This window comes from Equus asinus, chromosome 5 (genome assembly GCF_041296235.1).
Source record: "Equus asinus isolate D_3611 breed Donkey chromosome 5, EquAss-T2T_v2, whole genome shotgun sequence".
NCBI classification, from domain to species: Eukaryota; Metazoa; Chordata; class Mammalia; order Perissodactyla; family Equidae; genus Equus; species Equus asinus.
Window position 1 is genome coordinate 80,947,075 of NC_091794.1, and position 15,298 is coordinate 80,962,372.

The 15,298-nt window shown below is 39.4% G+C and overlaps 1 protein-coding gene across 21 annotated transcripts in view; it reads right to left on the reverse strand.

Annotated features, from left to right (window-relative positions):
* Positions 1–15,298, reverse strand: part of CCDC30 (coiled-coil domain containing 30) — a 135,402-nt gene that overhangs the window by 49,490 nt on the left and 70,614 nt on the right. For 16 of the 21 annotated variants that reach the window (XM_044770534.2, XM_044770530.2, XM_070510141.1 and 13 more), the window contains one exon: positions 4,436–4,615. In XM_044770534.2, coding sequence (XP_044626469.1) covers positions 4,436–4,615 — 180 coding nt within the window. Of the gene's footprint in view, positions 1–4,435; positions 4,616–9,435; positions 9,680–14,752; positions 14,873–15,076; positions 15,200–15,298 lie in introns of those variants that run through there. The other 5 variants (XM_070510146.1, XM_014867306.3, XM_070510148.1 and 2 more) reach the window with 3 other exon arrangements.

The window sequence follows — 15,298 nt, forward strand, 5'->3', positions numbered from 1 at the left end:
ATATGTGTTGTCTGTGAGTGCATATGGGTATGTGCATGTTACTTGATAACTGATGATAAAATTTATATAGAATATCAAGTGGCCAAGATAGCCAAGACATCCTAGAACAAGAAGAACGAGGTGAAGGATTTGCTCTATCTAACATTAAGATTTACATAAAGCTAAAGTAATTAAGATAGCATGTTACTTGCACAAGAATAGACACATAGAATAATGGAACAGAATAGAGAGCTCAGAAACACTCCACACATATACCAATATTTTTATGACCCAAGCAACAATATAGTAACGTAGAAGAATATCTTTATAACTTTAAGGTAGACAAAGATTTCTTAAACCAGATCCCCAAATCACCAATTATAAAGGTAAACATTGATTAGATTAAAATGACAAACTTCGATCCATCAAAAGATATCACATTTAGAGAGTAAAAATAGAAGCCAGAGTAGAAGAGGTTTGTAATATATACCTGATCAAGGGTTCATATATAAAGAACTCCTATAAATTAATGGAAAAATTAAAAGGACAGAAGCCTGAAAGAAAAGTAAACAAAACTTCGAACAGGCACGTCACAAAAGAGGAACTCAAATGCCAAATAAATATGTAAAAAGCTGCTCAACTTCATTTGTGAACAGGGAAATGCAAATTACAGCTGCAAGGAGCTAGCACTATACGCATATTCCAGATTAACAAAAGTTTTCAAGTCTGACGGTATCAAGAGTTGGCAAGGATGTAGAGCAATAGGAACCTCCATGCACGCTGGTGGGAGGATGAAACTTCAGAAAGGGTTGAAGTCATATATACCCTATGACACAATAACTCTTCTCATCTAGGGAAAGGCATACTTATGAACATGAGGGCACATGGACATGAATGTTCATAGCAGCATTTTTAAAAAAGTAGAGGCATTACTCAGATCCTTTCATACATCTCACTATTCAGGAAAAAGTCTTACATTCACTAAATGAACATATGTGAAGTAACGTTCTCTTCTGCTCTCTGTTTAAAGGCAAAACTCTTTGGGTAAAAGCTGCCCAAGTGTCCACAGTGCTGAGTTTATGAAACCTCCTTTTGCATTAATTTCTGAGGACCAGAAATGCCATCCCCCAAAACATTAACAGACATGTAAAAACGATCAAAATACTTTACTAAACATAATAGAAATGAATGCATGAAGAAATTAAATGCTAAGAGTGAAATGCCTCAATATCATTGGTGGGTCAATATAGGTCAACAGGAAAAATACTGTAATAAGCTGTCTCTTTGGTATTCCCCAAAAGAAATTCCAGATTAAGCTTTAATAAGCTTCCTATTTTTCCAGTGAAAATCCCCTTTATCCCCCCTGTCATTCTAAACCACTTCAACCTCTCTCTCTCTTTTTTTTTTTTCATTTTCTCATTTTACTTTGGAAGATTGGTAGAGCTTTTGAAACCTTATTAACAGGAAGAAATCTATTTACTGTTAATTTCTTCTCAAAAGGCACTCTAACCTATTAGATAGCCTGGAAGTTTCATTTTTCAAGAAAATGGAACCATGAAAAGCTCAGTGAGACTCAGATCCAAAGAACAGAAGAAGAAACAAAGACATCAAAGAAAAGAAGAACTCGAGTGTTGGAATATTTAGTGCATTGGATTCATTCAAGAGTATGAATCCTAAACCTGTTACTGTAAATATAAAGGGTACAAGTTCTTTCATAATATATTGATCATAGGCTGAGAAAGCTACAGGCCTCAGGGACCTGTGTTCACGCGTCATAGAGCCAACACTCAGCATTTTGGTAATGGTGGTAGTGATGAAATGAGACCGCAACACTGGAGCAAACACTGTTATGGCCAATGATATTGCATCTAGGGCAGCTTCTTCAGCTTTAGGGTGGAACACCCAAGTATCAGGAAGAGGACCCAGTAAAGTGTCTCAGTGTTGGTGGTGGCAGAATGGCTCTCTGCTTGAAGCTCTGCAAGCCTGTAGCAATCTTCTTAATAGCCCCAAGCTGAAAACATGCAAGATGTCCATAAACCATAGAAATAATAAATAAATTATGGCATTTTCTTATGGTGGAATACTATACTGCAAAGAAAACGAATGGACAATGGCTATACACCACAGCACGATAGAATCTTCCAAACAAAGTAGATCATAAGAAGACAGACACAAGGGGCATATACTGATTGATTATATTTGTAAAATATTCAAAAAGAGGCAAAACTCAACTATATTGCATGGGACTCATACACAGGTGGTAAAACTATAAAGTAAAGCAAGAGAGTAATTACCAGAATTAGTGGTCCCTGCTCGGATGAGAAGGCGATGGGACTATGATGGGAAAGAGGCTCTCAGGGGCCACTGGTATGTGGGCAATGTGCTTTTTCTTCTCCTGGGTGGTGGTTACACAAGTAGTCACTTTACAACAATTTGTTAAACTATATATTTATGTTTTATGTACTTCCTGAGTGTTATATTTCAAAATAAAATGGTTTAAAAGCAATAAATATTCTGGTTTCTTAATCGGTCTTATAAGTACATCTAACATTAGCCAGGGACCCAGAGTTTGATCATCTCTGAGTGGATTTTAAAAAGTGAGCTCTAAGTTTTCAAACCTAAAGTTCCAAAATGACACCAAACTGAGGAGGGGTATAATATGGAAATACAGCTCTACACAGGAAAGAGAGAAATAAGGCTGGGTTTAAGTTCTGACTCCACAATCTGCTAGCTTTGCAACCTTGACCAGTTTTCTCATCTCTAACATGCTGACCCTTTAGGGTCGTGGGGAGATTTATAATAAAGTGGAGAAACTGCCAATAAAAGGTGGTTGGCTGCTGTATATGACTCTGCTTAGGTGCCTGGCCTAGGCGACCAGCCAAAAGACTGATGTCTTGTTACTAAAATGGCCAATGTTTTACCCCACCATGAAGGAGCTTTAAAACAGAACCAAAAATATCGTCTCTTTTTTTTTACCAAGTTATCATTTACCCATCCCTGAAGGACTCGTTCACTAATTCAAGAAATACTTATAGGGTGCCAATCAAAAAGAAGACATCATGACCAGTGTTCTGATCGTTGCCCCTTGAGAAAGATGTAGTATTGCTTGAATATATTCAGAGCTGACAGTTAAAATGGTCTAAGAAATATGTTTGAAGGGAAAGGTAAAAGGCTGTCTTACAAGGAAATGTGATAAAGATTTGGAATTTAATTTAAACCTACAAAGGCTTGAGGGAATAGGATAAATATTCAAAAAAACAAGAGAGGTGAAGATAGGGAAGAGGTTTATTCAAATAACTCTGAAATACCAGAACTCTTAAAAGGGCTTCCCTTGAAGTTTGGGATAAATGACTATTTTTTTTTTTCTCTCTCTCTCCTATTAGACTCTGAGCTCATGAAAAGTAGGGACCTTTCTTAATCCATTTTTATGTCACTTTTCAAATAAAGTCCATTGATCTTGCTACACCGGGGGTAGACAAATTTTTCCTATAAAGGGCCAGATAGTAAACATTTTAGCCTTTGTGTGCCATAGGGTCTCTGTTAGAACTATTCAAATCTGCTTTTGTAGTTCAAAAGCAGCCACCAAAAATATGTAAAAAACAGATATGGCTGTGTGCCAACCAAACTTTATAAAAACAGAAGGCAGGCAGGATTTGACCCATGGGCCAAAGTTTGCTGACCCTTGCACCAGGGGATAAAGATTATGTCTGTTTTGCCTACCATTAAACCCTCAGTAGCAACAAGGTTGCCTGCCCAGCATATGACTGACGCTCAATAAATATTTGTTGGATGTTGAATTCCAGAACCTTAGATAGGGGCTACCCAGGTCCCCTAATATACATTTACAGAATTGAACCACAAGTAAAAGGAAGTAGTATTTTACATGGTGGTTCAGTTTAAACATTTACGTGGTTCAAAAAATTTAGATGAACCTGTGGATGGCAGTCCTACATAGATTATTTTAAAACAAGCATGCCTGGGGGATGTTCCCAGAACTTTCTCACGCATTCTGAGAGGAAGAACAATTTCCCCCTCCCAGGAATGGTACCTTGGTGCAGCAGACATTTGATTCAAACAATAATGGATACATCTATGAGGGATAAATAAGTCTAGACATAGAATTAGGGCAGGACAAGCAGGGTTTGGGCTCAGGTCACTGAAATTTAGTAAGGGCTAAAAGTTTTAGGTAATGATTTCAAAAGATCGTGTAACTTAAAAACTTTCCATCCTTGTAGGTGGACAGCACACACACCTCTTCAACAGCAGAGGAGCGACTGCGCTGCGTGCCTGCTTGGTGGGGAAAAGTTACAGGAGTGACTTATCAGATAGCTCACATTGTCCACCCATCTGTGGCCCCTAACATGAGTTATAAAGTTGAGGAATTTTGATGCGTTTATTCCCAGGGTCAGTTGAGTAACTGAGATCCTTCAATAAAGCACGCGCCCACGAGAATTACCTTAATGCTTTCTTCGTGAAGTAAGCTATTATGTTGCTTTAAGTCCAAGTTCTTTCCTCGCTCATATCGAAGCTCTTTCTCAGCTGAGTTGCAAAGAATCTGGAGCCGGTGTAAATTCTGGCGAAGTTGTTGTAGTTCCTCTTGCTGCTGGTATTTCAGTTTTTCTCCAGGTGATGGATCCTAAAACAAACATTTTAAAAGAGAAACATGGACAATTTGAAAGAATATTGGTAAAACAAGGGTTCCAGCCCTCAGAACCAGAATTGTCAGAATGTGATTATTCACAGGGAAATGTTTTGGGAATTGGCTTACCTACAACAAATTACTTTTACATTTATGGCTAGTTGGTGCATGTTCATATAGTTTAACTCCTGTTATATTAGAGTGAAGCTATCAAAGAAATTAGGTGAACAAAAGCAGTCAAGCATAGACAAGCAACTTTCTTATTTTTCCTATTAATGAAGGGGAACACAAGCATGGACAATTTACATGGCGACGTGCTTTAAATGGGGAGCTCAAAGAGTCAATGCGTGAAGAAGTAGAGTGTGAATGTGTTTGAGTGGTGTGTGTGCATGTGTGCGTGTGTGCATATATGTGTTGTGTCTCTTGGCAAAAGGAGAGAGAAGATTTAGCAAGATATATTAAATTCCTAGCCTTTCTCATCACTTCCTTTTCACTACCTGATGATTCCCCTTCAGTTACTAACAACATACTCTCTTATCACGTCTCTCCAGTGCAATAAAACTACCTTGACCAAAGGAGTAGTCATTTGGGATGTCTAAAAGGTGGGCACACACAGGTGTGCTGAGTAGATAAAGAATTTAACCTTATCCAATTCAACAGATGAGATATACTTAGCGTTCCCCGAGTCCTGGTCCGGTGTCCTTCCTGTCCGTGACTTTCTGAAAAGCCCATGTCTTTATTCTAGCTCTATCTCGCTCACAATGGAATTGCAGCACAGAATTCCCCAAGTCCTGTTAGCCCTTCAATCCCTATCTTGGTTTAGTCAGAAAGCAGTCAAACTCCAGTTTGCTTGTTTTGGAGTTGCAAGTGTCTGAGGCCCCTAGAGAAAAGCCTTTAATGGGATTATAATGTAATTATTAGGAACCCTAACTGTGGAATTAGATACATCTGGGTTTCAATCCTGACTCTATCACTTACTAATTGGACGATTTTGGAAAAGTTACTTAGTCTTTCTCCGTTTCATTTTCCTCATCTTAAAATGGGGATAATAATGATAAGCGCCGGATGGAGTAAAGGGGAAGTGGGATAACGCATTCAAGCACTGAGCACAATGCCCAGCACAGAGCGAGCACTCAGTCACCTTACCCATTACAGATCATGCACCTGACTTTGCTTTCCTTTAACTGCCTTCTTCCGCCTGAAAACAAGCATTCTCCTGAAGCCTGGAAAGCCCTATCACCACTCTATCTTCTGATTTAATCATTATACAGCAGCTTTCGACAATTAATACGTAATCACCAGCCTAGATAGCCATTTACCATACCAAAACAGAGTATGCAAGAGAATCACCCCATTTAATCAACGGGACAAAAGTACAGAAGTTTTTCACCTGTTCTGAAGATGAGAAAAGCCAGAACAGTAGTTGCTCCTGCCTACATTTTCCGGTAAAGTCAGCTTGCCAGAGTAGAAATGCAAATTATTTTCAAGAAAGGCAACTATTAAAGAAGCTACCAGGCAGCCAATCAAGTTGCCAACATGTAAATTACTTCCTGGTAGGAAGTTACTGCAGAGGCATAAAGACCCATTCAGGCTGCTAAGAGGGACAAGTAAAGCACATAGGGGTCCTTTCTTGATCAGTCAACAGATTTATTAAGGCAATTATCCTCTCGGGGTGTCAGTTTACCCATCTGCAAAGTAAAAGCATAAGACCAGATGATGCCTAATATCTCTTCCATCTCAAAGAATTTATAATACCTTAAGAATTAAAGTTGGAACCAGCATGAATTACCTTAATTTTATAGGCCTAAAATTTAGCTTTTAATATTTTAAAATATTATCTTAATAAAATAAAAATTTAATACAAACCAAGTTCATATGCTGGTCCCAATGACAAGATCATTCCTATTGTGGAAACAGAGTTAAACACTACTAGCTTTAAATATTCTTATCCAGTGAATGCAGATGCAACAGGCCACCATAATCTGTGAATATGTCAATTATCAAACTAAGTCCACTTGTTCTGGCTCCCTATTCATCAAACATCCTTCAGATTTTGATTTGTCTTTCTTAGCTCTCTACAGGTAATGCAACTGTTCATTTAAACAGTAACCTTTAACAAGGGATATTTATAATTAATTATTACAGAAGAATAACTAATTGACATTTTGATTTTACCCAGTAGTCTTGAAAGTTTGGTTTAATGTGAGTTTATCCACAAGACACAGATCTAATCTAGGGGGCTAATACATCAAGTTTTTAAGCCTGCAAGCTTAAGGGCCAAACCCTGGATGAATTCACCAAGATAATCCACAACAGAGAGAGCGCTGGGGAGTCAGCTTGCCAGCCTTCCTTAGGAAATTAGCCTGACATGAGAACTGTGTTCTTTCTTTGAGTTTCTCAGCAATTGGAAGCAAATGACATAGCAGTTAAAAGGTCAAGCTCTAGAGTAGACAGACCCAGGTTCTGCCACAATGTGTCATTTTGGGCTAATTAACCTCTGTAAAGCCTCAGTTTCCTCATCGATAAAATGGCAAAAATAATATTCCTGCCTCATTGTATTGCTTCATATAAACAGGGTATTTAGTATAGTGCCTAGAGCATAGTAAATATTCAATAATGTTATGAAAAAACATGAAGTTAGGTTTTAAACAGATAAAATTGAGATAATTAATGGTCGTTCCAGCTTGTTTCAAGAATACTGGGAAAGTAATATCTCGAAATCACCTATCACAACCTCATCTGGAATATAGACATTAAGCCCCCAAAGGCCATCAGCAGCCCAGATGATGTCACAAATACATATGAACAATAGAGCTCACACACTCATGAAAGAGGCTCTCACGGTTCTTTTTTCTATGTATTTGCCATTTATAAGCATTCTTTAAAGTTTGATATCTCGTCTCAGCCTGTAGTTGCTTAGGTTTGCACGTTGATACTAGAAGACACAGCACACATGGATAGCAGCTAGGAACCAGACACCAACCTGGCAACAGGGCTGAAGACCAAAAAACTACACACATACACAAGAACTAAAAAGCAGAACAATCTATAGCCATCAGGAGGTCAAAGAACCCTATACACAGAAAGAAGTTCTGAAATTATCACTGCACAGTACATTACAGAAAAAAACCTGTCTAAAATGTATTTTCTTCCTTGCCAGCTTAAAGAAGAAAATGAAATAGTGTGTATGATGGTGCTTTGGGAAATGTGAAGTTCAAAATACGAGTATGTTATTTTTTCCCATGAGGCCCACACCTGTTTACTGCTGTATGTGCCTTAACACAGGGCCTGACACATCATAGATACACAATTAATATTGGTTGAATAAGTGAATAAGAGCAACTTACACTCCTTTCAATAATTCAAAGCCATTATTATGAAAAAAATTACTGAAATATGCAAGAATAATAGCCTAAGAGGCTATGTGGTATTTAGGACTATACGTCCTTTCACAAAGTGGCTATTCTCCCAGGTTTCCCACAGAATTTTTACATATTTAATAGTTTTCACCTCCTGCCTGGGTATTGAGAAATGATTCTTCAAACAATGGGAAAGGGTAAATTAAAGAAAATTAATAAATTTACCAGAGAGTTACTTCTCATACTCCAAATATCATTATTCTAAAAGTACATGGATCATTTTAAGCTCATAAGCAAAGATTTTACAATCCTCATGACCTCAGTGTTAGCCTCTGCCCATGCCTCCTACACTGGCCCACTGCCCAAAAAAGGGCCTGTCTAGGATGTGTAGAATTAAACTTTTTTTTTTTTTTGAGTAAGATTAGCCCTGAGCTAACATCTGCTGCCAATCCTCCTCTTTTTGCTGAGGAAGATTGGCCCTGAGCTAACATCTGTGCTGTCTTCCTCCATTTTATATGTGGGATGCCTGCCACAGCATGGCCTGATGAGTGGTGCTAGATCCGTGCCTGGGATCCGAACCTGTGAACACTGGGCTGCTGAAGTGGAGCTCGTGAACTTAACCACTATGCCACCAGGCCGGCCCCCAAATTAACCTCTTTTTGAATATCTGATGTCACACTTCCTTTGAGTCTTCTGAACAAACCCAGTGACTGACGACCTTTCCTTTCAAATGTATCTGAATCTTCTTTCAGGTGTATAGTTTCCTTGTTTACTGTGACTTGCCTAGTTTTCAAACACTGTATCTGAACCTCTTTTCAAATATATTTTTGACTTCCTTTACCGTTACTCTCCCTTTTTTTCTAAATGTATACTTGAATCACTTTTCAAATATATCAGTCTTTCGAAGTTGGTTTACTCATGAGTACAAAGGCCTCCCTCTGTGGATCTCGAAATAATTCCTAGAAAGGTGTGTGTAGGGAAATCTTAATCTGTACAAGAGGGATCCTGTAAGATTGAGGTATAAGAACTGAGGCGTGGCTGGCAGTCACTCCCTTTATTTCTCCTGCAGGCAGATCTCTAGTAAGTAGCAAAAGCCATATTTAAAATAATTCCAAGTCAGTGGTCTTTTCTCCAACAAAACAAAGCATCTTGTGCATCTAAGCTAGATACCAGGAATAGAAAATGTGGTACAAATCCTGCCATTCTCCAACCCACCTACCCAGGGCAGCCAATCAGCAGTTTTTCCTGCTGAGCTGGATGGAAACTAAGAACCCTGTGTTACAAAGTGCATCAATTGACGGCTTAGTTCAGATTTTGGTTGCTATTTTATTACCATTCGGGCCATGGTTATGGTATTGCTCAACAAATACACACTAATGATGACATAAAAATTATGCTTATATCCACAGCCGATCTATGGAAACGGACCCAGTCAGGGCACGTGTTTACAGCACCTACCTGGGCACTAGCGTCATCTGAACTATCCCCAGAGCTCTGAGACTGAAGGAGGCTCTGATTTATACGGCTCAGCTCTTCTCTAAGCCTCATGGCTTCCTCAGGCTTCAAGGGCAACTGCTGTTCTTCCCGGTTCACATCTCGGTTCTGCTGTGAGCTCGCCTCCTTCTGCCCCTCTCTTGGAAAAGTGCCCTCCTTTACTGACTCCTCTGCTATTTCCTTCTGCTGGCTTTCTCCTAGTTCAGGACTTGATGCAAATATAATGATTAAAAAAACTATCAAAACGCTCACTATACAGCGTGTAGCAGAATATGGAGAACAAAACTCTACCAGTCAAGTGCTGCAAATAAGATTTTCAACTTGAACGCTACAGCAGAGCGATTAGCTTATTCTTATAAGTAAACTTTTAGAACAAATGAGTCATATTTTTCTCTCACATTCAGGAAGATGACCCCTCACGGATTTTTGTTGACACCCGAACAACCAGTTTAAGTGAGTTTTTCAACTTTTAGTATAGCATTGGGCAGACACAGCTTATAAAGATTAAAAAAAAATAGTAGTTCAATAAGCTCCAGGCACTTTGGGAGGCACTAGGGCTACGACAGGACATAATTCCTGCCCTAAGGAGCTTACAATTTAAGGAGAAATAAGAGTAAGTAAACAAGTGATTAGTAATCTAGTAGTAAGTAAACTAGTACTTAAGTAGTAGTACGTAGTAAGCAGTAAGTAATCTGAGGCCTGATGGATGAGCAGGCGCAGCTGGGGAAATGTAAAGGTGGAGTTATGTGCACACTTGCTCATGTGTATGTATGTTGGGGGGGTGTTGGATAGATGAGAACAGGGAAAAATAAAGGTGTTGTCAGATGACTTAGTAAACAAGAGAGGTAACAGCCCAGAGGTAAGACAGAGAACGCGCGTTAGAAAGGTCATTTGGATGCCGTGTGGTAGCGAAAGCAGTTGAGGGACTGCTGTAGTGACCCACGAAATAAATAACAGTGACTAGAATAGGATGGTGGGAACGGAAAGAAGCAAAGGATTCTAGAGATTTTTAAAAGACAATATTGATAAGATTTGTCACTTATTGGATGTGGTAGGTGAGAGAGAAAAAGGAATAATGGATGACACCTGGATTTCTGACTGGGGCAAATGGGAATGTGGATGGTAGATCAAGAAGCGGGAATGTGGACGTAGACTGGAGAGATGCCAGCGGCGAAGATCCAGGTACAGAAGGACGTGAGCAGAAACTTTGGGATTGGATGAGATGAGCCAGGGAGAAGGGGGAAAGTGAGAGGAGGAAGATCATTCTAGACAGGAGCCTAAAGACTTGTAAGGAAAACAATCAGGGAAATGGGAGCATGAAGAGGAGGCTGAGAAGCCAGAGAGGAAGGAGGAAAACCATATGAGCCACGTACATCAAGCAGAGGAATGCACCTCCGACGGCATGTTGGAGAGTGTGGATGGAAAGTAGAGTGAACACAAACATGCCAATTTTGTTTTTATTCCCTTAATCTTGTTTCAGGTACCTCAGAGCCTAGCACAGCATGCTTCACAAATTATAGTTGGTGCTCAAATTCTTCAAGAAAGCAATTTGGCAATACAGATCAAGAGCCATAAAAATGTTCAGATCCTTTCAGACTGAATAATTGCATACCAATGAACCTACTGCCATAAAATAACTCAGAAGAAGAAAAAAGCTGAATGTATAATAATGCTCATAACCATGCTATTTAAAACAGTGACTAAATGGAGACATGGAAATGGCTAAGAGGATTAAAGTTAAATCAACCTGAAAGTGGTATAGAGACTATTCATCAACATGAAAAATACCTATTAAAGTAAAATGGTGGAACAATAAACAATATATATGTATGTATAGGTATATAAACATAATACATACTATAGAAAAAAAATATATATATAAACCAGAAGGGAACAGGGGAAAAATTGTGTCTAGGGAAGTTTTTTTCCTTTTAAAATTCCTTTAACACTGTATATAAAAAGAATTAAATATTTTATTTTGAACTCAGCAGTCTTTTAAAGATGATATATTCAAATGATTCACAACAATAGGAGATAGAGTGAAATGTCTTAAAAATAAATTTCTGATAAAATAACAATGATTTTTTTCTATCCTCCATAAACCCTTTTCCTTTTCCTAATCCAATAAAAGCTAGATACACTTGAAGACTGGGAAAATGCAAACATTTACGTTATATTTTTAAAAATGGAAAAACTGCTTCTAGGAAGATGGAGTAGACATACTTTTCCCTATTTCTCCCACCAAGTGCAACTAAAAACCCTGGGCGTTATATATAAAACAAACATAAGAAGACTCTGAAAGGTGGAAAGAAGTTAGACCAGTTAGGAAACTCCAGACCTGAGGAATGACATGGCTGAGTGTCCTGGGTTTTCTTTTGGCCTCATATATCCAGGACTTGGAGCTGAAGAAGCTGGCAACCCAGACAACACCAAGAAGCACAGACGAAAGCCTGTTCTCACTAGATAGAAGACCAGGAAATGGAAAGCCAAGCAAGAAAAAACCTTTTGGACAATACTCACTTTTCTCCAGTCAAACACCACAGAAAAAACTGTGGTCCCCATCCCCACCCATGTCAGCAAAGGTCAAGCTGGGAGCCTATACTTCCACCTTCACCAGGCTATAATGAGACACCCAAAATTCCCCACTAGGGTGGTGTCAGAGGCCAATAGGGAGCAGGGACTTTCATCCCTGCCAGGCAGTAACAGATATGGGGAGTCTGGACTTTCATTCCTACCTGGCAGTAAGGAGGCATCCTTGTCCCTTTCCACTGGGGTGATGTCCGAGGAGGCCTATGGAGAGTCAAGACTTTCACCACCACCCAGTGTAACAAGACCACCCATACCCATCCTCCTCATGATATCACGGGGGCAAAGGGGGGAGCAATAACAAGGCATTCTTCCCCCTCACAGTCAGAACAGTATAAGCAGAGGCCTAGTGGGGAGTAGGAACTCCCATCCTCATTGGCAGTAATGAGGAGCCCTTCTTTCCTTGGGTGTCCATGGAGACTGAGTGGGGAACCTGGACTTCTACCCAACCTGGGGTGGTAATGAGAGAGCACCAGCTTCCACTGCCAGATTGGTGTCAGAAGAAGCCATATAAACAGGAGGTTTAAATAAGATCTACAGCCTCATAACATAATACCCAAAATATTCATTTTTAATCTAAAATTACTCATCATACCAAGAACCAAAGGAATCTCAACATGAATGAGAAAAGGCAACAATAGATGAGAAAATCAAGAATTATCTGGAAAAGATTTTAAATCAGCCATTGTAAAAATGCTTCAATGAGTAACTATGAACACACTTGAAACAAATGAAAAAATAGTCTCAGAAAAGAACTAGAGGAGCCAGCCCTATGGCCGAGTGGTTGGGTTTGCGTGCTCTGCTTCAGTGGCCCAGGGTTTCACCAGATCCTGGGCACGGACATGGCATCACTCATCAAGCCATGCTGAGGTGGTGTCCCACATAGCACAACCAGAAGGACCTACAACTAGAATATACAACTATGTACTGGGGGGCTTTGGGGAAAAGAAGAAGAAAAGAAAAGAAAAAAAAATAGAAAAGAACTAGAAAGTCTCAGCAAAGAAATAGAATATTTAAGGAAGAACCAAATGGAAATTTTTGAACTGAAAAATTCAATAACCAAAATTGAAAAACTCAATGGATGGAATCAACAGTGGAATAGAGGGGACAGAGAAAAGAATCAGTGAACTTGAAGACAGAACAATAGAAATTACCCAATCCAAACAACAGAGAGAACACCACTCAGCAATCAAAAGGATCCAACTACTGATACACACTAACCTAGAAGAGCTCTAGAGAATTAGCTTGAGTGAAAAAAGCCAACCTCAAAAGATTACATATTGCATGGTTACATTTATATAACATTCTTGAAATGAAAAACTTATACAAATGGAGAATAGACTAGTTAGAATTAGAATAGAATAGGGCCAAGGGTTAAGGAGCAGGCAAAGCAGGAGGGAAGCAGAGGATCTGAAAGTCTGCATGATGAACAAGGTGGGGAATGGCACAAAGATGGAATTGGAGAGGTAGGCAGAGGCCAAATCTCAGAGGGCCTTATTGGTCATGGTCAGGGTTTAGATTTTATTTTAAGTGCAATGGGAAGCCATTGAGAGGTTTTTAAGAGAGGGAGTGTTATTATTCAATTTGCATTCTTAAAAGACCATTTTGGTTGCTCCCTGGAGAATGGATTGGGAAAGAGGTATGGAAGCAGAGAAGCCAGTTAGGAAGGTATTGTGATAGGTCCGAGTGAGCAATACTAGTGCCATGGAGTAGAGTAGTAGCAGTGGAGATATAGATGGAAATAGGTAGATTAAATATTTTATATTTTCATGGTAGAACTGATAGGATTTGTTGATGGGTTAGAGGTGGGGAGGAACCAATGGTGACTCCTAGTTTTTGGCTTGATCAACTGTGTAAATGGAGGGACTATTCACTGAATGGATTGGACTGAAGAAGGAATAATTTGGAGAAAGAGGAAAAATACATCAGTCTGTGAAATGGATCTAAATTCACTGTCAAGTTGAACTGGAAATGAAAATCAACTTGAACATATATCAAAAAATTCTTGATAAAGGTAGTAAGGATACAATGGGACGGTGAATGAGAGTGTGTTAGAAAAAATAAAGCTCATTAGGCATTAAGGGCAAGAAGAAGCTACCAGCTGTTCTGGCTCAAGCTTCCTAATGAAGCAAACCCAGGCTGAGATCAGCTGGGCTCTGGAAGCTTGGGGCTGCTATTGGAAGTACAACTTGGGGTTCAGCTGAAAGTACATAATGGGAGTAGGGCAAAAATTTCATTCATTCAAATATTTTTTGAGTACCTCCTATGTGTCAGGCATTGTTCTCGACACTGGAGACAGTCCAGAACAAGATGGACTAGGCTTCACTCTTCCTCCTATCCCTCTCCCGTGTTGTGCACATACAGAGACTAAGTCAGTCCTGAGCAATTTTTTAACACCATAAAGCTCATTGACCTAAAAAACAAGTGTCCCAGCACCTTCTTGTCCTTGGGATATTTGTGACGATGTTCTCTCCAAAGCAGATGAAGTGGTAACTTCTCCTGACTCAGAGTTAGGAGATTTGGGACCTCACGTAGTCCTGCTAATAACTTGCTAAGTATGTGACTGTGACTGAAATAGTCATCTCAGTTCTCTTGGTCTCAGAGCCCTCTTCTGTGAAAAGAGAAGACTTAGCTAAATACCAGTGGTTTTCAAACTTATTTTAGCTGTGGACCCTTTCTTGAAGTAAAATCTTACATAGAACTCCACATATGAAACAGATAAAGTGGATCTTCTCCGGCTGATATGGGAGCGGAGGGCTCATGGTCTCACTCATCAGTCTCTCTTCATCTCCCAAGGTCGTTTCTGAGCCCCTTCTATAGAGCTCCTAAAGTTTTGGAAGGTAGAAGTTTGAAAACCACGGTTAGAAGATCTCCTGCAGGTCCCTCCTATTCTAAGATTCCATTACTCTATAACAAAAGCACTATAAACAACAGAAGAACAAGACATAGTCCATTATCTTAAAGTAGCTTAAAATCTAGTAGAAGAGATGTACTACAAGAATCAATCAATTTGGCTTACTGAGCAGCTTCTATGTGCATGGGACCATGCTAGGCGTGCTGTAACACTCTCTACTTCTCTTCAATTGAAGATTTTGGCTCATGGCTCTCTGGCGTCTTCTTCACCTCAAGTCCTGCCATCATCCTGGAAGAATCCAAGGTCCATAGAGATCACCCACCAACTTGACATCTCACTTCCTCAGTCTCCTTATTTCCAATTACCTTCTCGTCTCTCCCACTTTGC